Below are 24,090 nucleotides of genomic sequence, written 5' to 3' on the forward strand. Positions count from 1 at the left end.
GACCCGGCCAAACGGTGGTCCTCCGGCATCCTCTGGCCACGGACCCGGCCTTCCCCGAGCTCGCCGTCGCACGCCCAGCCGCTCCCTGCCACCGTCTTGCCCCGCCGCTGCCCCCAGATGGAGATCGAAGCCCCCCCCGAAGCTAGAACCCGACCCGACCGGAAAACCACTTTTCCGGCGTTGCACGGGCCGATCCTCCCCATTTTCGTGATCTCCTCCTCCCCCTGATTATCCCCATGTAAGCCTTTCATCACGATTTTGTGTATAGAACGCTAGATCATGGTTTGACTTTTTCGACGTCCCTGATTTAATCTGAATCTGATCAGACGCACGAGATTAATCCAACTTCAACGCTTGATCTAGGACGATCTAGGCCAAACCAGACTTAGCTCCAGGTATGGAAGTCGATCACCCTTTCATTTTGAACCAGTTTGTAGTTGGTCACTTTGCCATCTGAGGTGGTTGACCGGCGTTGACCGCCGCGTTGACCGCCCACTGACCACCGCTTGTGGCGGCGCATCAGACCATATTTCGAGTTTTCATTATCTAGGCGATGATCTATGCATCCATACGAGCGTTTTGATATATAACATGGTCATGTTAGAAAAAGTTGATAAATAGTGGATTTACGTTTTGACGTTACTATTTAACGTTTTTACGTTTATCTTCGGTTTACGATCTGTGAAGATCTGACCATCGGTTTTGCTTCAATTTTGGATATGTTGATCGTATGACTGTCCCGGTGACCTTGTGAGGTCACGGGCGAAGATCCGACCGTTGGATCTTCGTATAATTGAGAAATAGTGATTCGGAAGGCGATTCGTGAGAATCTGACCGTCGGATTTTCATATAATTTTGTGGAGATGTTAGTAAAGGCGATTCAGGAAGATCTGACCGTTGGATCTTCGTGATAATTTTGGAGGATGATCCTAAAGGCGATCCGTGAGGATCCGACCGTTGGATCATCATTAAATTCAGATCCGACCGTTGGATCATCGTTTAATTTGAATCTGAGCGTTGGATCGTCGTTTAATTACATATTTGAGTTGTTGGCTAAGTCAAGATCATTATTGGACTAGGTGATTGACGGTTTGAGTTGGTGGACGATTGTGGATCGTATTTTGAGCTGAATTGAAGACGCAGCGGGATTATCGAGGTGAGTAAACCTCACGTGGTTCATATTACGAACCCAATACAATTAATTGCTTTATTTTGTTGCAATCATATGAACTATTGTTGGTGTTACTAGACATTCCTGTGTGAATGTCTGTATATATATTATTACGTGAAATAATATGTATTGTTGGAGTTGTGTTGAGTTATTGTTGAGAAACAATATATTGTGAGAGATATTGAGTTTATTGTTGAGAAACAATATATTGTGAGAGGTGTTGAGTTTTATTGTTGAGGAACAATAAATTGTTGTGATCTGTGGAGATCACTAGGTCACGAGGTGACCATGGCATCTATTAGTGAATCACGCTCTCGTACCGGGCTGGTGGTTATTAATAGTATTAAATCGTAATCACGTCTGTGGCCGGACGAGTGGTTACGTTCAGTTAGAGCTCTAGTCTGTCTGCCAAATGTGGAGTGACCTTATGAGTGAAATTGAGAGTAACTCATAAGTGTCAATATATATATGGTAACCTTATGAGGGAAATTGAGAGTAACTCATAAGGGTCTATATATATATATATGAGTCTGTCTACCAAATGTTGGGAAATCTTATGAGCGAATTTGAGAGTAACTCATAAGTGTCTATATATATATATGAGAGTGAGTGATCTTATGAGCTAAATTGAGAGTAACTCATAAGTGTCTACATATATATATGAGAGTGAGTGATCTTATGAGCTAAATTGAGAGTAACTCATAAGTGTCTATATATATATATGAGAGTGAGAAAGTAACGTGGGTTTGTGGTAGTCTTGAAATCTAATAAATCAACAGTTCTTTCTTGTTTACTCATACTGGCTGTAAAAAGCTTACCGGGTTTTGTGTTGTTGCAACTCCCGGTACACTATTCAAATTGTGTAGCGGGTAATCCTACAGGACAGGAGAACCAGGACGGTGATCGTGCGGTTAGAGCAATTGTTAGAGTTTTACAACAATTGTAAGTTGTGAGGTGTGTTATGCTCATTTGAGCTTTATAATATATTGTGAGAGTGAATTGTAATAATGAACTCGAAGTTTCGAGATTTGGTTTTTTTGTAATTGTAATTATTCAGGTTTCGGATTTGAATTTATCATTCAAAATCCGGGGCGTGACATGGAGGGTCCTCGAACTCCCAAACACTAGGGTAATATTTCTTCAGGAATCGTCCGTTGATGGGGTTGCGATGGATGTCACCGTCCAAATCTTTGAGGTGAAAGGCCCCGCGCTCCAGAATGCGGTGAACAACAAAGGGTCCTTCCCATCGCGGGGTCCATTTACCGCGACCTGTCAACTTCTCACCAAAGGGTAGAACAGCCTTCCAAACAAGGTCACCTTCTTTGTAACTACGGCCACGTGTCCTCTTGTCATAGGCGCGAGCAATACGCTATTTTTCCATTACCAAATTATCCAAAGCTGCTAGGCGCTGCTCGCTGAGATCCTCGTGCTCTTGCCACATCGCTTGGACATAGTCTTCACCGATCAGGTGATGCTGATCTTGGACTCGCAAAGATTGAACGTTGAGTTCCAAGGGTAAAACCGCGTCATGACCAAACATGAGTGCATAGGGCGTTGTAGCAGTGGGATTCCTCTTGGAGGTGCGATAGGCCCACAGTGTCTCATACAGCGTGCTGTGCCACTGGCGAGGGTTTTCAACAAGCATCTTCTTGAGAAGGGTGATAATAATCTTGTTACTGGCCTCCGCTTGACCGTTGGATTGAGCATAATATGGAGTGCTGTGGATGAACTGGATGCCCAATTCGTTGACAAGTTTTTCTACCTCACCGCCCTTGAACGCTGCCCCCCTGTCGGAAACGAGCACTTCAGGGATACCAAACCTGCAGATGATGTGCTGGAAAATGAATTGGCGAATGGTGGCACCAGAAGCCTCTTTCAAAGGTTCAGCTTCGACCCATTTAGTGAAGAAATCCGTGGCCACGATGATGAACTTGTGTTGGAGGGAGGAATGGGGGTGAATCATCCCCAATCAAGTCCAATGCCCAACCACGTGCAGGCCAAGGCTTAATAATAGGCTGCATGGGAATGTTGGGGATGTGCTGCACTGGACCATGTGCCTGGCAATCTTGGCATCCCTTTGCAAACGTGATACAGTCCTTCAAAATGCCAGGCCAATAGTAGCCATGTCGCCTGATAAGCCAACGCATCTTAGGCCCCGCTTGATGGGCGCCACAAACTCCTGTATGGGCCTCGCGCATTAGTCGTTTTGCTTCGCTGCCATAGACACATCTGAAGTCCATGCCATCTTCCCCACGTCGTCACAGCTCGTCGCCCCTGAGGAAGTAGTTTAAGGCAAGAAAACGAACCTTCCTGTCTGCTGTAAGATCTGGATGCTTGAGATAAGCGATCAACGGAATTCGCCAATCGACGTCAATAGGTTCTAGGACAGCGACGATTGGATCGTCGGGCGGGTCAGGCCGCGCGAGCCATGAAGGCAGCGTGCGGCGCTCAACTTTCAGAATGCGCTCGCGAACTCCATACTTTAATGTAATGCCTGTGGCCAACTGAGCAAGTTCGTTGGCCGCGAAATTGCACTCGCGGGGTATGTATTCCAAATCGGCGTCATCAAACTGATCCAGAAGCTCAATGGCGCGAGTAAGATATGGCACGAGCAAACAGCTTACACACCTGTATTTCTCCTGGAGCTGATTTATCACGAGCAGAGAGTCACCGCGTATCTGAACGTCCCTTACCCCCAATTCCAGTAAGACTTCCAGGCCAATAATAAGGGCCTCATACTCTGCCTGGTTATTAGTGCATTTAAACTCCAATTGGAAAGAATAGGAGAAACGATCGCCCGCTGGGTTTTCCAGAACAATTCTTGCGCCTGCTAATGTTTCTGTTCTTGAGCCATCGAAGAATAATACCCAGGGTTGCAGTGAGACAGTGGCTTGATACCATATTGCATACTCTGGGATGTGCGCCAAATCTGGTCGAGTTGCGGTGGTGACCGCTATCTCTAATTCCTTGACTGGGGGAATATCCAACATAGGGTGATGTGCCAAAAAATCTGCGATAGCTTGTCCCTTCACTGCTTTCTGTGGAACGTATTGTAGTGAGAATTCGGATAGAGCCAATACCCATTTGCCAATGCGACCCCTTAGAATAGGGCGCGACAACATGTACTTAACCAGGTCGGTTTGAGCAATGATGCTTGTAGTAAAGGATAACATGTAATGTCGCAACTTGCAATCGGAGAAGTACAATGTGAGACACAATTTTTCCATAGGAGTGTACCTTGTCTCGCAATCTGTAAGTGTCCTACTGAGGTAAAAAATGGCATGCTCGACACCTCCCTCATCGTCTTGGGCAAGTAAGCTACCGATAGAGGCCTCAGCCGCTGAAATATATAGTTTTAATGGAAATCCAGCTCGCGGGGGAACAAGCACTGGTGGACTCGCTAAATAGGCCTTGATCTTGTCGAAGGCCTCTTGATGTTGAGATTCCCATACAAACTCATTCTGTCCTTGCAACTTCAGCAATCGAGAAAAGGGCTGGATCTTACCTGCAGAGTTAGAAATAAAACGTCGCAGGAAGTTGATTTTACCCAGCAGGCGTTGTAGCTCCTTCTTAGTTCGTGGAGGGGACGCGTTGATGACCGCGTTTGCTTTATCTTCAGGGACTTCAATCCCCCTTTGATGTACGATGAAGCCCAAGAAATCTCCCGCTTGAACGCCAAATACGCACTTGGCGGGATTCATCTTCAGCTTATGTTGGCGCATGCGTTCGAAGACTTTCCTGAGATCTATGATGTGATTCCCTTTCTTCTTCGATTTAACCACGACGTCATCGATGTAAACCTCTAGAATCTTTCCCAGGATATCGTGGAAGATCAAGTTCATGGCTCTCTGATAAGTGGCTCCAGCATTCTTCAGCCCAAAAGGCATAACCACATACTCGAAAACGCCCGCGAACCGAGGACATCGGAACGCGGTTTTATGTCTGTCCTCCTCCGCGACCGGAATTTGGTGATATCCTGCGGTGCCATCCATAAAGGACAATATTTCATGTCCAGCTACGGCGTCTACCAACATATCCTCTACCGGCATGGGGTAAACATCTTTAGGTGTAGCGATATTGAGGTCTCTGTAGTCCACGCAGACCCTCATCTTGCCATTCTTCTTGCGAACTGGCACTATATTGGATAGCCACTGATTGTATTTGGCCACCCTGATAATGCCTGATTTATGCATTTTTTCAAGTTCCTCTTTGACGAGGACTTGGGTTTCTGAATTCATTCTTCGCGGTTCTTGTTTCACAGGCCTCTTGTCAGGGAGTGTTGGTAGCTGATGACAAACCAAGTCCGGTGACAGGCCGGGCATATCTTCATATTTCTCTGCAAAGCAGTCTTTGAATTCCAGTAACAGCTCAATAAGCCTCTGTTTTTCGCTAGGCTCTAAGTAAGTACTGATAGCCACTTCCATAGACTCTTCTGTTGTTCCAAGATTGACCTTTTCAGTAGGGTCTCTGACCTTAGGAGGTGTGTCATCCAGCGCTGCCGGAGCGAGCTGAATCTCTACTTCCTCTTCTTGTTCCTGGTCAGAGAACTCTTCATTGACGGTTTCTAAGGTTGCGACTCGATCATAGGCCTCTTTTTCCACTAAGTACGAAGATAGTCGTTCATACAGCGAGTGGAGGGCCTCTATCCCTTCCTCTGGAAGGTCGTAATCCATTAATCGTTTAAAGGTTTGGGCACAGCGTGGCCAGGCCTGTTTAAGCCTTCCTTTGCGAGCGTGAGCCCCCACTGTGCCAGATCAAAGGCCGTCACCCCTGTGGGGCGGCCCTTGTTATCGATGCCACTGACTTGCAATGGAGTGATAGGCTCCAAGTAGTACCTGGCATCTACATAATTCGCGGAAACTGGAAATGGACAAGGGTCCGCTTTGATCACCTCCGCCTTATCTGTCTCCCTGTTCCACATAATGAGTTCCTGATGGAGAGTTGATGGAACACAATAACTCCGGTGGATCCAATCCCTGCCCAGAATAGCGCTATAGGCTGCATAACAATCAGTCACAAAGAAAGCATAAACCCCTTCTGCAGGGCCAACCTTGATGCGCAAGAAAAGTAATCCAGGGTCTTTGTCACAGGCCCTGCAAAGTTCTTGAGTGTAAGAGATGTAGACTGGATCTTCTCTTTCTTTATCCCGAGCAAGTGCATGGTCCTGGTAGTAATGACGTTCACAGCAGCTCCGGTATCTACCATGATCTTGCTCACTTTGGTGCCGCTAACCTCTGCTGTGATGTACAAAGGTCGCATGTGTTGAACCATAGCGGGTGTTGGCCTGGTGAAGCTCATGAAGAATTCTTTGCTGTTAGCATCTTCTGTTTCAAGAAAGACAGCCTCCTCCACAGGTGCTGTGATTGCTGATGTAATCTGCAAAGGTTGTGCGCTATTTTCATCAGTTTCTACACAATCCTACGCGGCGACTGGTAGTGCATACCTCGCGGGGAGTACATAAACCATGTTGCAGGTCGTATCGGTCATAACTGTTTCATCCATGTCTTCTGGCAGGTTCAGCTTGGGTTCTTTGACAGGGGTGTCAGTATTGAATTGCTTAGCCAACCGCTCTACCAATGATTCCTCCGTAAGGCCTTTCACCTCACATTGCTCCTGCCCCGGTATCACGGTAACCCGCTTAGGTGAGCTGGATTTTGGTTCACTTGTTGCAGTCATCTCAGGGGCAACAACGACACTCTGGACCTTTTTAGGTTTCCACTGTAGCGTATCGGTAATCTTGTCCTTGCCCCCAAGTCTCTCAAAAACTGAGGATTTGGCCTCTGAGTCGTCGCGAAACAACTTGCGCCTGACATGTGGTCGCCTAGTCGGTGAACTCTCCTTTCGAGCTGGCGGAGGTCTCCTCTCGTCGGTGATCCTGCAAAAAACACTGGGCTTAGATGCCCCTTTTGCTGAGCTCGCTTGCTTCTGAAAGCTGCGAGGAGTCATTAACGGCTTAACAGCTAGTATCTCCATCTCTTTCTGATACTGCTCAGGTGATTTGACCAACTGCGAAGGTTTGATCAGGCCCTGGTCCAGAGCCTCTAGCGCGCGTTTGGCTTCTCCAAACCTGCGCTGCAGTTTTTTCTTCTTGGAAGGACTTATCTCAACTGCCTTCCCCTTTTCCCTCGTGTACCACTTACCTTCCTTGATAGTGGCGGCAGAAGCAGGAGGGATGTAGGGCTTGGTCAGGATGTCTTTGCGCTTGATCATAGCCTTCTCCTCTGACTTCCGATCAACCGCGGCCGCTTTCAACTTCTGGAAGAGATTGGAATCCTTTGGGGATGGTGGTGATTCCAGATTCTCTTTTTCTCTTGGACTGGAAGGTTGATAGTTTCGCGATGGCGATGCCCATTTGATGGGTGGGAGAGAACCAAAACGAAATGTCTGCTCGACCTCTTCGTGTGACACTTGGATGCCACACTCTTCTTTGCATCGCGAGCATATGACCACAGGTGAGGCTTGACCTACTGGCTCAAACTTCTTCTTTGCAGGAGGCTCGTCCTTGTCAGGTTGATCTCCTTTCCCCCTTTCATTCAAATCCAGGGTTGGTTTCCTCCGGCTCTGCTTAGTCCAGTTCACGTCAACCATGTTGATCCCAGTGTCAGGAAAAGGGTTCAGGTCTACGAGCGCTGCCGCTGTTACTGGAGCCTCTACCTGCAAACTACCATTATTAAGCGATACCTGAATCTGGTCTTTGAGTTTCACACAGTCTACTGTATTATGATTCCACAGATTGTGAAATTTGCAGTACTTCTTCCCTTTTAGCTGGTCTGGGCGAGGAAAGGGTCCAAAGTCGGTCTTCACCATCTTCGCTATGATCATCTCATCTAGAATTTCATGTGCCTTATTGGCATCATATGTATATGCCGCGAATTCCGGTTTGGTGAAGGCCATTGATTTGAGCTTGACAGGTTCCTTGGAAATTTTCAACTGTTTCAAGGCTGGATTCTTTCTCCCTGTCAGCTCATAAGCAGCAATATCATTATCCTCCTCTTCATCATCGTCCTGAATCAACTCTTCACTGTGATGGTGATAGTAGGGGTCATAAGTAGCCGGTTGGTAGCTCAGGGCCGCTACGGTGCGATGTTTTCCTGGTACATATGTCCCATTGGAGGCATTCTTCCTTGCATCAGTTTCTCTGAGGAGATGCTCGAAGCTGTCCACCTCTGTGATGAGTTCTCCCATTGACTGGATCATGCTGCCATGCTGCTTCTTTCGCTGTCGAGGCTCTAAACCCTTGATCGCTAACTTGATCAACTCTTTCTCCGGCAGGATCACGTTCAGCTTGGCCTTCTGAATCTGGAAGCGTTGAAGGTATGCAACAGCGGATTCAGTAGGCTGCTAAGCCATTTGGGTGAGAGAAGCCAAATCAACCTCAGGCTCAATGGCTCCAAAAGTTTCTCGAAAGAGCTTTTCCATTGCGGGCCAATCTGCCACTGTTCCTGGTCGTAGTTTGGAAAACCACCTGAAGGCCGCTCCCGAAAGAGAAGTGCCAAAGATCCTGCACTTGAGGATGTCATCATTCTGGTACTGGCCGCATTGCACTCTAAACCTGGCCAGATGAGTGACTGCATTCTCGGTGTCTTCCCCTGAAAAAGTAGAAAATATGATATTTTTATATCCCCTGGGAAATGGCGCGAGCATTATATGTGGCGGGAAAGGTCCCTCATAGACCCCATCCATTTGGGCTCTAGGGTTAGCCAGCCTGATCATCTCCTCTACCTCCTCTCGTCTAACATATTCCGGGCCTGGAGGAGGAGGAGGTATTGCCATAGTATGGCGAGCAGCCTGTACGGGTATTGCTTGGTTTACAGTTGCTGCCCCTTCTCCTATCTGGACAACGCGAGTTGTAGCTGGCTGTTGAAGAGTCACTGCTGGCATAGGCATCTCTTTCGCCAAAGCTGTTATTTTGACAGGATTACCAGCCTGGTCAATCCCATAATAACTTCCTGGCAGCTCTTGATATATGTTTTCCACTCCATCGCTGTCGTATTGAACGAACACGGTGGAGTCGGACGAAGCTTCGCCACCTTTTGATGTCTGCTGCTTCTGTCTGGTGGTCTGCCCGCCTGACGAAGTACCCTTTTCTTTGCTACCGCCAATAACAAGCGCTTGTTCTTTATTTTTCTGTGGCGTAGCAGCAGCTGTTGTGGAAGGTGTAGTGGTGTTGCTACTAACTTTCTCTCGCTGATTCGGCGGCACGTACTTGCCTGAACCAGACGGTTGGCCAAGGGAACCAAGGATAACGTTAGGATCTCCTAACGTCTTATTCAACACTTCTCTAGCTTGGTTCAGCTCGGCTCTTTGCATGGCCACCTCGGTTGCGAGATTCTCTCCATCTTTACGAAGACTTGCCATATCAGACGCCGCCTGCTTCGTATGGTTCGCAATAATCTCTATTAATCCTTTGTGGCTCTGGTTCTGGTCCTCTGCAATACTTGTAGCATGAGCCCTTAGCGAATTCTCTGTTTGTGAGATTTGTTCTGTAGTCTTCTCTGACTGTCGGGAAAGACGCTCGTTTATCTCACGTATAATCTTGTCTGTCCTCGCGTTTTCCCTTTCAAAATCAGCGGAAATCCACCTGCTATGATTTTCGACATTTTCCATCATGATCGCGAGCGCGACCTCGGAGGTCGCTCCCTCTGGAATAGGCTCGCAACGAAAGCCTCTATTCCTCCACTCCCCACTGTATTGGAGATAGTGGTAGTGACAGGCTCATTGGCCTGAGTAGCAGTAGCAGTCTGACCCTCAGCAGCGGTCTGGTGATTCTCTCCTTGTTCCGTTGACATATTGGAGGATTCGGAATGGAGAGAGAATCTTTGAATAACTTGTTCTTCAGAAAGACCACGACACTCCGCACGAGGATGCGGTGTGTAACTGGAGGTCTTATGCTTTGAGCAGTTAGCGTAGCCCTTTTGGTAAGGGTTTTCGCTTGACTTCCCAATGGCTAACGTTCACGAAGAGACACTCGTTGGTCCCACTGGGCGTGCCAAAATGTTTGGCGCAAAAACCAGTTGGCTTGCAAACTGTCTCTTTTGAGCGTATGCGCAGGCGTGCCAGCACCGTGGGGTGCAGTCGTCGGGGTAGTCCCTTGACCTGACTTCTTCTTCAAGCGTCTGTGGACGAGGAGAGCACCAACCTCGCCACAAGGTTCTTCTCTAGCCTTCCGGGGAAGGACTTCTTGCCTTACGGATAAGGACTTTGGGTGTGATCTCTTCGCGTCACCGAATCGATACTTAGTGTTTTAGACTAAGCAGAGCAATCACTGGGAAGTTTGGGAGAAAGCACGGGCTTGTGCTAAAGCGTGACTTTAGCTTCGCTGGGTTGCGAGGGCGTTACCCTTGCTTCGCTGGTAGTAACGGTGGCGGTTGCGCTAGCAGTCGGCTCCTGGGGAGACTAGGACTGAAAGTACGGTCGCCGGGTTGATCTGGTGATGCTGACAGTCGGCTCTTGGAGAGACTGGGACTGACGCGCGGTCACCGGGTTTCAACGAGGTTGAAGGTTTGCTCCGGGGAGGCTTTGTAATCGCTAGGATTGATTGATTTGAGAGAGGTCTTTAATTCGTCCTTGAAACCTGGTATATATACCTAGGGTTTCGACTGCTCCTTGCCACAGAAGGATTATTGGTTGAAGTTTCCTATTCAATCCTCGCTACCCGACTCCAATAAGGTTTCGTTTTCCTTATGGATCACGGAATGGGTGAAGCTGTAACCCAAACCCGAGTAGGCTTATTTTTGGGCCGCAGGTATCGGCCCGCTGTGCTGAATCCACTAAAGGATCTTGCCAAAATTACTTTTGGGCTCAAACAGACTGGATCGTCGGAGCCCCTTTGACTGATACCACACCGGTGCCCAATCACTTAAGAGATTTTGATTGTCCTTTTCATTGTGTAGTTGATTCCTCCGGACCTTGGAGAAATTGTGCTCCAACAGACACGAACAATATCAACTAGCTTTGTTATGATTTATTTTGTGTATCAATTAGCATTAGTGCTATAGTGGACTTGGATAGTTGGATTAGAATCGAGTACTTTTCCTTATATGTACATGGACATAATACCATATAAACCTCCTTGAAAGATGAATATAATCAACACATTATTCCCATATACTTTCAGATAAGTTGAAGTTTTTGCAAATGATACAAAGCACCAGTATGGTACACTTATGCGCAAATCATCACTACAAGCTGTAAGTCACACAAGGCTACACATACTATCAATTTTAACTGTTTCCTGACTTGCGAATGAGTTCCACAATTAGAAGAAGTTCTTGTCCTTCAAACTTTCAACTGTATCCTTCAGAGACACTTCAAGCGGAATATACTTTACCCCCAAAGTTTGGGCTCTTTGCTTGGACACCTGGTAAGTTGGTGAGAAAGGCTCGTCATCTGCACATCTGTCAAATATAGAGACTAGATTGTGAAGTCCCAATATTCTGTATCGGCAATTATGTAAGTGTTTACATTACCGGACTATACTGAACATAACATGTACTTTTAGAAAGTACTGAAAACACAACAAGGTGAAAAGGCAGGGATATAGAAAAGATCTATTTACAAATATTAACTTGACCAAATAAACTCCCTCCCCCTCTCTTAAAAAAAAATAATGTAGGCTTAAAACAAATATTGTCCAAATTTACGTTTGATAGGTACTCTCACTCATGCCAGAAGTAACATGCATTGTGTATCCTTGTAAGCACATACCGACCATGCAAGAGGGAAAGTTCTAGCAGAAATGTACCATTAATGACCAAGTAGACCTGCACTAGTCTTACGACTACCTCTAAAACACATGGAGGAATGGCATGTCACAATTTGATTATACTAGCAACTTACTTATCTGGAAGATTGAGAGCAGGGGAGATCTCGTGCAACATTTTCACAACCTCTGAACAGTGTTTTACGCTTCCAACTAAACAATAACGTCCACTAGCTGATAGGTTTTCAAAGGCTAGAATATGGGCATTAGCAACATCTCTAACATCAACAAATCCATAAGTTTTGTTGGGAAACTTTTCGGTCCCTGCATCAATTAGACTATTATGAGGAACAATAATTTCTTGGCAGATTGTTTAAGACGGGTATCAAGCTGAAGTGCAAACTAACTTCCACTTTAAGTTCATAACACAAAGCTACCAGGCAACATAGGAATGACAATTTGGCAATATGACATATTGTGTGAAAGAAATTTTCGAACATTACATCCCTCAACCTGACTCCCCACCCCCTTTTCAGCAGAAATATCCGTATATAATCATGCAAATGATTAAATTGTGAATGTGGAAGCAGCTAGCATTTCAGTATAGTAGTTATAAACGCACAAGAATCGCAAATTGATGATAAAATGATTATTCGAATGACACTAATGAAAACACTCTAAAGGATGTGCTCAAGAATAATCATTATTCAAGATGTGCTCACTCAATATAAAATGACTAGTAGTACTGAGATCAATTATATATATAGGGCCATCAAGGCAAGGGTTCAAATGCAAGGTCTGTTATACAAAATGTGGAAGTTCTAGCAGATCATCAGATTCTCCCCATGATAGATAAAATGATAAAAAAAAAAAAAAAAAAAACATGTGCTCAGATCTAAGTAATGCAATATTTTCAATAAAAGTACCATTTACGAGTTTCAGAACTATTTCATCACTAAAGTTCAGAGTTGGCTGTAAAAGAGGGCCAATCACCCATCCCGGATTTATTGTAATAATATCAATTCCTTTCTCTTTTGCAAACTTCCAAGCAGCTTCCTCAGCTAATGTCTTTGAAAGCATATACCAAAGCTGATGAAAACCAATCTCTCAGTAAATACAATACACATAGTTTTTATGGCTTGAAAGCATTGAGATCGAACTCGTATCAAGTTATAGCATGGTATGCTAGGCAACCACAAAAACCATTTACACACAAACCTTTGTTTTTTCACAAAAAGCAGGATCTGAAAACCAAGATTCATCGATTATTACATCAGCAGTAAGAGGTTTTCCATTATATCCAACTGCTGCTATAGAGGATGTTATAACCACCCTTTTGATAGACTGAACCTTCACACACGATCCAAGGACATTAAGCGTTCCCTTCAAAGCAGGGTCAATTAATTCTGCCTGACAACGATTAAGAGCTAGCAACATTATAGTGCATATTGATCTAGATTTTGCAGGTAAAACTGCATCAATAACGCTTGGCAGAGTAACAAATAGAACTGAATTTCATAAACTGTTGGCTTAAGATGCGACAAAGAAAAATTGGTAAACGTTTTGAAGAATGTAAAGTAAGAGATGAACCTGCGGATTAGTAGATGAGACTGAGAGTAGGACAGGGGACGCCGTATGGAAAAGACATTCACATCCATGAATTGCCGTATCAAAAGACCCTTCTTCTAACAAGTCTGCTTTGAACAAATGAAGCCTTTCCTTTGCTCCATCAAGTGAGAGTAGGTGTTCTGTTTTCTTTTGATCGTCTGGAGCATGCAAAAACAGAACTTGCTCAATTAAGAGTGAAAACTAAAACCCAGATATTTAATCTGAAGATTAGTGAAAGAACTGGCTAAATTGAGCAAGTTAAATGGATTAAAAGTTGAAAAACAGAACGGGAAGGCAGACAGAAAAGAGAAGTGATGGAACAAACCTGGGTCCCGAACCGTGGCTTTGACAGTATAACCTCGTTGCAATAAGAGCTTCACCAGCCATGATGCTATGAAACCAGATGCTCCCGTCACACACACAACCTTGTTTTCTCCGCAGCTCATCCTTTTTTCTCTTGTTCGCTCTGCTAGGAAGCGAGTAAGCTGAGTTTTTTTCTATTTTTGGTAAATGAAGGAAACAGGCTTCAAACAAAGCGAGGCAAACAACTTGGTTTTGTTTTTTAACAAGGACAATGGAGACCACGCAGCTCAACAACTCATGCAAATATAATTAAATGCCCTTGACTGCAGGGTCATGTTAGAATAATTAATGTATTAGCTGATGGTTCGTTTTCACTTTTTGTTTTTTTATTTTTATTTTATTTTATTTTTGTGCGAAAATGGGGAAGATTGTTTCATCTTTTAAAAGCAATTTAGAATAGAGAGACTATCAAACCAAAATTTAAAAAATCTTAAACTGAGAGCCTAAAAGCTTTCGGGGAGAAATCTATAAATTTTGATTTATTCCCTCAATTTTACTTTAACTTCGACTTTTTAACTATCTTAAAAAATGGATCCAGATAATTACAATGTCTCGCGGAAAGGATGACTACGCACACCATTCTCTGAAATAGGCAACTATTTTTGGAGGTGTTGCCCACAATTCCTCTATGACAACTATGGAGGTCCATCAAATCTTGTCCTTGGTAGTGTAAAAGCCCAGTGCCCAGTTTGCTTTGCTCAACAATACCATACCATCACAGAGACTCTCTACGCTCCTCAGACTGGAATGACCCTTTTGATCTTTAGAGGTATTTGAGCCAAAGGATATCATGCGCAAACTCATTATGAAAATAGGAATGAATTCCTTTGATCACCTCTAATGATTGCGGTCATAAACGCATCTTAGAGAAGTTTATGTGTCTCTCTAGAGGACTATATGCCACGACTATTCGAGCTATTGAATCCAATAATGTTATAAGAGATGATCTCTTAGATTCTGACACATATTGGTTTTGGCACAACAGATTAGGTCATCCTAGTCGTGATATGATGATCTGTATACTTAAGACTTCACATAGACATCCTTTCTTTCAAGCTACACGAATCAAGAATCATAAGGCGATATATTCCTCAAACAACAAAATGTGGTTCCATACTTCATTTAACTGTCGCCGCTGCCGCACACTTCTGACCACTTGCCAATGAGGCTGTGACTCCCTCTCGGCCTCTTCTTGCTTCTTACGCCATCTGTGGTGTCCTGGTCATGAATTATGCCTCTTCGGCCAACCAACTTCCTCATCGGTTATTGCTAAGATCCATAGCTCATTCTAAAAACCCTGTTCCTTAGAAAAATTAGGATCGAGACCGTTTTAAGTAAAAGATTCCAAAGGCTCTATCTCATTCATACAAAGAATCCAAAGGGATATTTGTGGATCCATCCAACCAACTTCCAGACTATTTAGGTACTTTATAGTATTGGTTGACGCGTTGACACGCTGGTCACATGTCGCGCTCTTATCAACCCGTAACGATTCTCATGCTAAACACCTAGCTCATTTGATTACGAGCTCACCACACGGATTATCTAATTTAGTCAATTCGACTCATTAATGCTGGAGAGTTTACATAAAAACTTTCAATGACTATTGCATGTACAGTGGAATTGATGTTGAACACTGGTTCCCCATGTTCATATCCAAAACGGATCTCGCGGAAGCCGCCATTAAAAGATTATAAATGGTTGCTCGAACGTTGGTTATGCACACCAACCTTCTAATTTTCACATGTGTTATGCAATTTTGCACGCAACTATACTCATTCGTTTAAGGCCTACTACAACCCAGCCTTTTTCTACATCACAATTGGTGATTGGGTACAAGCCTGACATCTAGCACTTACGCATTTTTGGGTGCGCAGTTTATGTGTTGATTGTACCACTACAACGTACCAAAATGGGACTTCAAAGAAGAATGGGTATATAGGTTGGATATGATTCTCCTTCAATCATTTGCTATTTAGAACCCTTGATAGGCAATCTATTTACACAAGATTTGCGAATTGTCACTTTGATGAGACAGTCTTCCTATCATTAGAGGAAGATAAGAACATCAAGATTCAACTGGAAGAACGTGAATTGTCGTGGTATATATGTCTCCACTTTGTCTCATCTTGATCCCCAAACCACATCGTCCAAAACTGAAGTGCAGGGAATTATCGATCTTCAGAACATAGCAGATTCATTGACTAATGCGTTTTCTGACATTGCTGAAGTGACGATTTCACACATAGCTACTGCAGACGTGCCAGCAATGATAGATGTCCCCACCAGAAGATGTAGAAAAGCCCGGGTGGGAGCCAGGCTGGGCTCCGCCACCTGATGAGGGTGACAAGACCAATGAGACCACGATTCCCGCAAGGAAGCGCAAGGTAACCTTTGCAGTCAATAGATTCTTATAAAAGAAAAATGGCCAATTCAGCATAAACCAATCCATTAGACATCGATCTTCATGATCTATCCCATGATAATATTTTGGATTGCTATTATGTCTAGGAGACATCTTTGGATTACTGTTATGTCTAAAAATAGAATATGCAACCTATGGACGTGGTTACCACATATCTCTATGGGGATCTAGATACAGAGATATACATGAAGGTTTCTGATGGACTTCAACTACTCGAATCGAGTAGCTTTCTGCCATGGAGCGCTTTTTCGATTAGATTGAAGTGCTCAATTTACGAATTAATTAAATCAATCCGGATGGATGTTGTATAACCATCTAAGTAAATACTTGATTGGAAATGGATATATCAACAATGAATTATGCCCATATGTTTTCATTAAGAGGACAAGTTTCAGGTTTGCTATTTTTGCACTGTATGTTGATGACATGAACCTAATTGGACTCTAGAAGAGTTAAAGGAAACTGAAGAGTACTTGAAATTTGAATTCGAGATGAAAGATCTTGGAAAACACGGTTTTGCCTCGAAGTAGAATATGAGCACTGTGCCGATAGAATTTTTTAGTTCATCAATCGACCTACATACAAAAGATACTCAGGTGCTTTAATGAAGATAAAGCCAAGCCTAGTAGCACTCCCATGATTGTTCGAAATCTTGATCCCGAAAAATGATCCATTTTGTCCCAAAGAAGATGAGAAAATGTGTTAGAGACCGAAGTGCGCTACCTTATTCACAAGGAACTTGTTAGCTAGATCTAGCTCTGCGCTCATGAATCGTCATTAGACAACTGTAAAGAACATCTTTTGATACCCAAGGGGTACGATAGATATGGGCCTATTTTATCCCTACAGAGTAAATTTTAATCGTTATGTGATGGAATAGGAAGAATCGCGGCCGCCAGACAGAAGTCCCCACGATCGGTACCTTCGCCGGCAGGTGTACCATCGCGGCCACCTACCTTCATCGAAATCCTAGTGATATTCTGATGGATTTGCTGATGTTGGGTACCTCTCAGACCTGCACAAAGGTCTTTTCCAAACCACTTATGTATTTACCACGTGAAATACCGCGATATCTTAGAGGTCTACTGAGCAGACCCAGGTCGCTACATCTTCAAATCATGTAGAGATTACTGCTTTTCAAGAAACAGTTCGTGAATATATATGGCTTAGATCCATAATTACGCCTATTCGAAGTACATGTGATTTGAAGTGAACCACAGATGAACCTACACGCATATATCAGGATAATGCCGCTTGCATTGAATAAATGAAGCAAGGCTTCATAAAAATTGACAACACCAAGCATATATCGCCAAAGTTCTTTTATAATTAGCAACAACAAGTCCTCCTCAATATATAACGAAGTGAATCAAGTCTGATCTGAGAATAATGTGGCAAATTTATTTACTAAGTCTTGCCCAAGACCACATTCCAAAAACATATGAATAACATTGGTCTATGAACATTATCCGATGTCCTACGATTGTAAAAATCAGGGGAAAATGTTTACATAAGGGGGAGGTTTGATGCCTACAAGGTATTCTCAAAATGTGACGCATGTTATACTCTTTTTCCCCTTCGACTGAGGTTATTTTTTATCCCAAAAGATTTTTGTTACTCGATAAACTTTTTAACGAGACAGCGTGAAAAGTGTCATCGACATTCATGACATCACGTTTGGATATCACAAGAGAGAATGTTGCAGTGAACCTAGTTTTGGTGTGATTGGTCCAAACTGGAATGTGAATCTTTATATAATAGGGAGAGTATATTTAGTTATAGATTTCCTATTCATATTATGAATAGGATTCTAAATCTTTATACTCTTGTCCCTACATAGATATCCCTATTATCAATGAAGAAGCACGCATTCTCTCAAGTTTTCTCACTCTACAACAGTATCCCAATAATTATTTTAGAACAGGAAATTAGAGTGGTGAGATCTAGACTGTTGATTTTAAACACCGTCTAATTTGAACTATCTGAATTTAGTGTGTGCGTGTATATATATATATATATATATATATATATATATATATATATATATATATATATACACAGATTTTATCCAGAGCGGAGCCCTCTCTCTCTCTCTCTATATACACACACACACGCAATCAAAAAGTTGGTCTAATGCCCTATCCCTAGAAAACACCAAAAAAGGGATCCCTTAGTGGAAGGGCCCTCTATATATATATATATATATATAGACACACACACACACATGGATCAGTTCAACGTCGCTGGTGTTCTTATGGTCTTATCTTGTAGAAAATTATCCAAACGGTGTACCAAAGCTGTTGATATCACTTATATTACATACCGCCAAGCATAATCAACGACCTCATAGGTGGGCCCCGCGGCATGGCTAGCCCCGCCTATGGCATGCATCTGGTAGGCCGACACCCGAGCTACGTTGCCATGGTGGAGGTCGGCCGGTATCTAGTCAGGAGGCCACCCTCCCATGCTCTCCAAGAGGCTTCAAGAGAAGCAATATGTATGCTGTGTCCCACATCGGAAATGTAAACTAGATGGGGACTTCCTTTAGCTATAAGAGGAAGTCTTCCCCTTCTTAGAAGGGATGGATCGATGATCCACACACTTGTATCACTACAAAGGTCACTTGACCTCACTCATAGTAAAATATCTAAGTGGACGTAGCCTTGCCCCAAGTGCAAGGTGAACCACTATACATGCGGTGTCATCTCTCTCTCTCTCTCCCCATCATGCTTCTTACCTTAGGTCCCGTATTCTTCAACAGAAACATTGGCGCTAGAAGGAGGGGCCCTAAGTTTGGGTAACGAGCCTCCGACCTTGGGCAAGAGTCATGGATGGGTACCACGAGTCATGGACGGGTACCACAGGTCATCGGGTACATGGGTACATGCCGGATACCCCTCACCTTCCTCACCCAAGCTTCCGAGTAGTCTCCGGGTACCATGTTGCCTCCGGGTACTTAAGTCGGCGGGTACGTGCACATCCCCGTACACTCAACCCCACTCCTAAGCCTCTCTTCTCCGGGACTCATAAGAGAGCGGGAACACGCACACCTCGCACCCTCTACTCCCAAACTCCCCAAGCTCCACTCATCCGGGACTCACGCGTCAGCGGGTACGCTGCATTTCAACTAATCTCAATTCTACAACCATAGTTCAACTCATCCCGGAGGCATTCACTTGTTCCCGCTGCATTTTAACTCATCACGAGCCCGGCAACAACTCGAACCCATATCTGACCTGATCATGACCACTTTCTCCTCGGTGGCAACTCAGACCCAATTTGGCGAAGTTCATCATCCCCTCCATCCGGGAACCTTACGACGAATCCCGGCAATCCACCGAGTTTGTCAACCCGTGCGGTATCACTCTGCGAGACCTGCCGGAGTTACCCAATGAGGCTCTCTTCAGGGCTTTTGACTGTCTTGTTCGAGTTGAAGGTACCGGGTCAACACCCACCAGCCCTCACCAGCAGTTCTTTTAGTTCTGGAGAGGTACCCGAACAACCTCAGTCCGGCACCGTTCAAAAAAAAAAAAAAAAAAAAAAAAAAAAAAGGGGAAATTTACTTTGGACACCTGCTCGGTACCGCAGACCTCAGGTCACCACTCCAAGTCCGGTTTCGGGCCAGTAGAGGCTCATCCCGGCCGGTACTCTTCTCAGGTCGACATCTTGGTGGCTCACCGACACCGGGGCTGCAAACCTCCAACACTTGAGAAGTTCTTAGCTCCGCATACCCGAAGCATGCTTCCTACCTGTACCCCCTGCCTCCATCGGTACTCTGCCATGACAACCATCATCAGTACCAGCTAGCGAACCCACAAGTTCCGGCACCTGCGAGTCCTTCACCAACTCTACTCTCCGGGGACATAGACACTCGTCCGGGCTTGAAGGGAGGAGATAAGCTACTAGGATCTCTTTTAGATACCGCCAGGAGTTTGGTCCCGCTACCATAACACTTCCCGGTGGCTTCATCCGGCAACCCCTACCGCCATATGCCCATATCGATCTTCCAGCTCGTTAGAGCGATTAAAGCTTCTCGGTAACGCGAGCCTCGCCGGTACCTGCCGCATCACCAGTACCAGCTACCCTCACCTGTACTTGCTGCCTCACTGGTACTTGCTGCCTCACCGATACCGATTCAAAAAAAAAGGGAGGGAGGAATATTGGGCACCCGAGTATCTACCCTGGACACCCAGGCCAAACAGCAGAGCATCTCTTGCTTCAGCTACGTGAAGATCAGTCTCACTCGATCCCCTGTCATCACCCTCATCCCCGCCGACTTAAACTGGGCACCTGCAGCTCTCGCCTGGATCTACACCCAGAACGAGCTTCCAGCACCCAGAACGAGCTAAGTTTTATTTCTTGATTCATTTCCATTCGTTGGCATAGCTGCTGCCTCTTTATCCGACTCATGGAATCACTAGATGCTTACACGCACATGCTTTCTAAATAAATACACGCTGCTACATGCATGTTAAGAAATCATTCAAGTAAATGTTATTACACGTAACCACAAAACAAAGTGATGGAAGTTATTACATGCTTACATGCTTACATGCCTCTGGGCATTCATACATGAGAAGGTCACATATACATGCTCCTGGGCATTCATGCACATGTCCCCACGTTACATTTTCAAATAGAAGAGAATTAGCATAATTGCTTAATTGTTGTTGAAAACATTCTCTTAGTCTCAGTCTTTGGGTTCCATATGTTCACCGACACAAATATATTCACACAAATATGCACATTATGCATGCCACTACCAACATATATATGGTAGTCTTGCAATGTACACGTACAGACTTTCCCTTATTCAAACTTCGTCGTTGCACCATAATTAATGTCTGGGCTCCATCATATATTCATACATATACACAATTATATGTGCAATTATATATACTGTGCATTCACAGTTTATCAATACCTCCATATAGCCATGCATATACGGTATTACAATCAAGCCTACATATTTGTCTTTCATCAAGAGTAGACGAATTTCCATGGTGGGATAGCCACAATTCGTATCCCCCTGACCTCATCCATATAGGCTCTAATGCATACATACACATTGATATTTATGAGTTTGCTCTCTTGCCCTCAAATAATTGATTGCTTAAATTAATCAATTAAACATTTTGAAAAAGCTACTTCTCATTTGCTTATTTTTGATGAGGCACTATCACCCCAACGGGAACCCTTTCTTATATGAGAAAAAGAGAATGCACTATATCGGAACTCGCTAGCCGACGGAGTCTTATATATGGGCAACTCCAATCCTTCTACAATATCTCCACCACTTATGAGCGGCTCCAGATAAGTTCTCATTTACACTTTTAAATTTGAGCTAATGCAATTATTCACATGCTTCAAATAACGGTTTCTATAATCTAAGCATGCCTACGATATGTGATAGTCTCGATATCATATCTATTACGACTATGTATTAATGTCAAGCTTTAATTTAATTGCAATCCAATTAAATTGCTACATATACACATGTGACACTCACTAAAATAAATGCAACACTCATCTCATAAATCCTCGCCCGGAGCGCGGTACCTCCAAGGGGTAAGTCAAGGACATATCATTACATAAATCCTCTCCAATCGGCGAGGTACCCCAACGGGGTTACAAGGCCAATGCCATCATTCTACCCGGGGCCACGCCACCGGGTACCGGAGGCGAAGGCCACCGGTTACCCCAACGGGGTTACATCATTCTACCCGGGGTCACACCACCGGGTAAAGGAGGCCTACAAGCCCTCATTCAACCCCATTGGGTTAAGGAGGCTCAAGCCCTCACGTGACCCCACCGGGCCACGCTGTACAAGCCCTCACTCTACCCTATCGGGTACTAGAGGCATCAAGCCCTCATGCTACCCCATCGGGTACGAGAGGCATCAAGCCCTCACTCTACCCTATCGGGTACTAGAGGCATCAAGCCCTCATGCTACCCCATCGGGTACAAGAGGCATCAAGCCCTCACTCTACCCTATCGGGTACTAGAGGCATTAAGCCCTCATGCTACCCCATCGGGTACGAGAGGCATCAAGCCCTCACTCTACCCTATCGGGTACTAGAGGCACTTAGCCCTCATGCTACCCCATCGGGTACGAGAGGCATCAAGCCCTCACTCTACCCTATCAGGTACTAGAGGCATCAAGCCCTCATGCTACCCCATCGGGTACGAGAGGCATCAAGCCCTCACTCTACCCTATCGGGTACTAGAGGCATCAAGCCCTCATGCTACCCCATCGGGTACGAGAGGCATCAAGCCCTCACTCTACCCTATCGGGTACTAGAGGCACCTAGCCCTCATCTACCCTTCCGGGTATAAGAGGCTCAAGTCATCATTTACCCTTCCGGGTACCAGAGGACCAAATCCTCATTCTACCCTTCCGGGTATCAGAGGCCTAAGTCCTCATTTCTGGGTATCAGAGGCGTCGAGTCCTCATTTACCCTTCCGGGTATCAGAGGCTCAGGTCCTCATTCTACCCTTCCGGGTATCAGAGACCCAAATCCTCATTCTACCCTTCCGGGTATCAGAGGCCTATCAAAGGCTCAAGTCCTCAATCTACCCTTCCGGGTATCAGAGACCCAAATCCTCATTCTACCCCATCGGGAACCATAGGCTCAAACCCTCACCTCCCGAGCATTCTCTATACTTGGGGGACTTGGGGGACTTATTCATACCACTTATCACAAGTGGAGGTAGTACCCGACCGGGACTATCATTGAGCTTCACGCTCATACTTTCGTGTTATGGTCTATTAATGGAAATATTGAAATTTTTCATCTATTGTTGATCGCAACAATTAAATTTCTCTTACATCCCATTAACAAAACTCACACCCGCTCAACATGAGCGAGCTCATCTCTTCCGTTCCCGTTACACATGAGCCAAACAATCAGGTTATGGCTTATACGTTCGGGTTAGGTAAGTTAGAGTTCCTTCCTCTAACCTATACTCAGGGACTATCATGGTCACGCCATAGTCTCGCTAGTATTGTCAATGGTTGCTTCGATACCGGAGCTTCATTCTTAGCCTTACCGGCTTCGTCTAACGTAGCCTAAATCCAAATTCTTGTTTTACTACGTGACTTGGGGGACTCGGCGAGTAACTACACTCCCGATCCTAACATGTGTTCATCATATGCATACAACATATACATATCATTATGTGTCATCGTGTTCATCACACATCTATGCATCATATGCACTTCGTTATACTATCATAACACATACATTTTCGACTTATACGTCGTATGTCAAACATTACATAATATGTGCATACACACATTGTGTAACATGCATCTCACATAAACATTCATGCACCTCGATGCATTTGACTCAAATGTCACTTCGATTGCCCTAGCGCAATCAATATACTTTTTGTACACTCTTATCTTATTTGCAGGTACTAGCGTGATGAGGGCCCCGTGGCACCAACATACCCGTAGAGTCCCTTCTTACTTACGGAGTTGGGGGACTAGTATGGGTATAGCGTTCAACAAGGTCATCACTCATACTTGGCGGCATCACATTTAAACTCCCCAACCAAGAAGCGCCTCTTACTCGGGGACTTGGGGGACTTGTTGATATCACTTATATTACATACCGCCAAGCATAATCAACGACCTCATAGGTGGGCCCCGCGGCATGGCTAGCCCCACCTATGGCATGCATCCGGTAGGCCGACACCCGAGCTACGTTGCCATGGTGGAGGTCGGCCAGTATCTAGTCAGGAGGCCACCCTCCCATGCTCTCCAAGAGGCTTCAAGAGAAGCAATATGTATGCTGTGTCCCACATCAGAAATGTAAA

At 44.7% G+C, this 24,090-nt stretch overlaps 2 protein-coding genes across 2 annotated transcripts; both read right to left on the reverse strand.

Moving 5' to 3' along the window:
• Positions 1–3,429: 3,429 nt before the first annotated feature.
• On the reverse strand, positions 3,430–4,293 carry LOC133714613 (uncharacterized). The gene has a single exon (XM_062140768.1). It carries the CDS (start codon positions 4,291–4,293, stop codon positions 3,430–3,432), a length of 864 nt encoding a protein of 287 aa, XP_061996752.1.
• A 6,960-nt stretch (positions 4,294–11,253) lies between these two features.
• On the reverse strand, positions 11,254–14,019 carry LOC133717693 (phenylacetaldehyde reductase-like). Its single transcript, XM_062144407.1, has 6 exons — positions 13,807–14,019; positions 13,464–13,639; positions 13,092–13,283; positions 12,800–12,962; positions 12,011–12,197; positions 11,254–11,568 (listed from the first exon to the last, which is right to left on the reverse strand). The coding sequence occupies exons 1-6, from the start codon at positions 13,925–13,927 to the stop codon at positions 11,430–11,432; spliced, it is 978 nt and encodes a 325-aa protein (XP_062000391.1). The 5' UTR covers positions 13,928–14,019; the 3' UTR covers positions 11,254–11,429.
• Positions 14,020–24,090: the final 10,071 nt, after the last annotated feature.

The sequence above is a fragment of the Rosa rugosa genome, chromosome 6 (genome assembly GCF_958449725.1).
Source record: "Rosa rugosa chromosome 6, drRosRugo1.1, whole genome shotgun sequence".
In the NCBI taxonomy this organism is placed as follows: Eukaryota; Viridiplantae; Streptophyta; class Magnoliopsida; order Rosales; family Rosaceae; genus Rosa; species Rosa rugosa.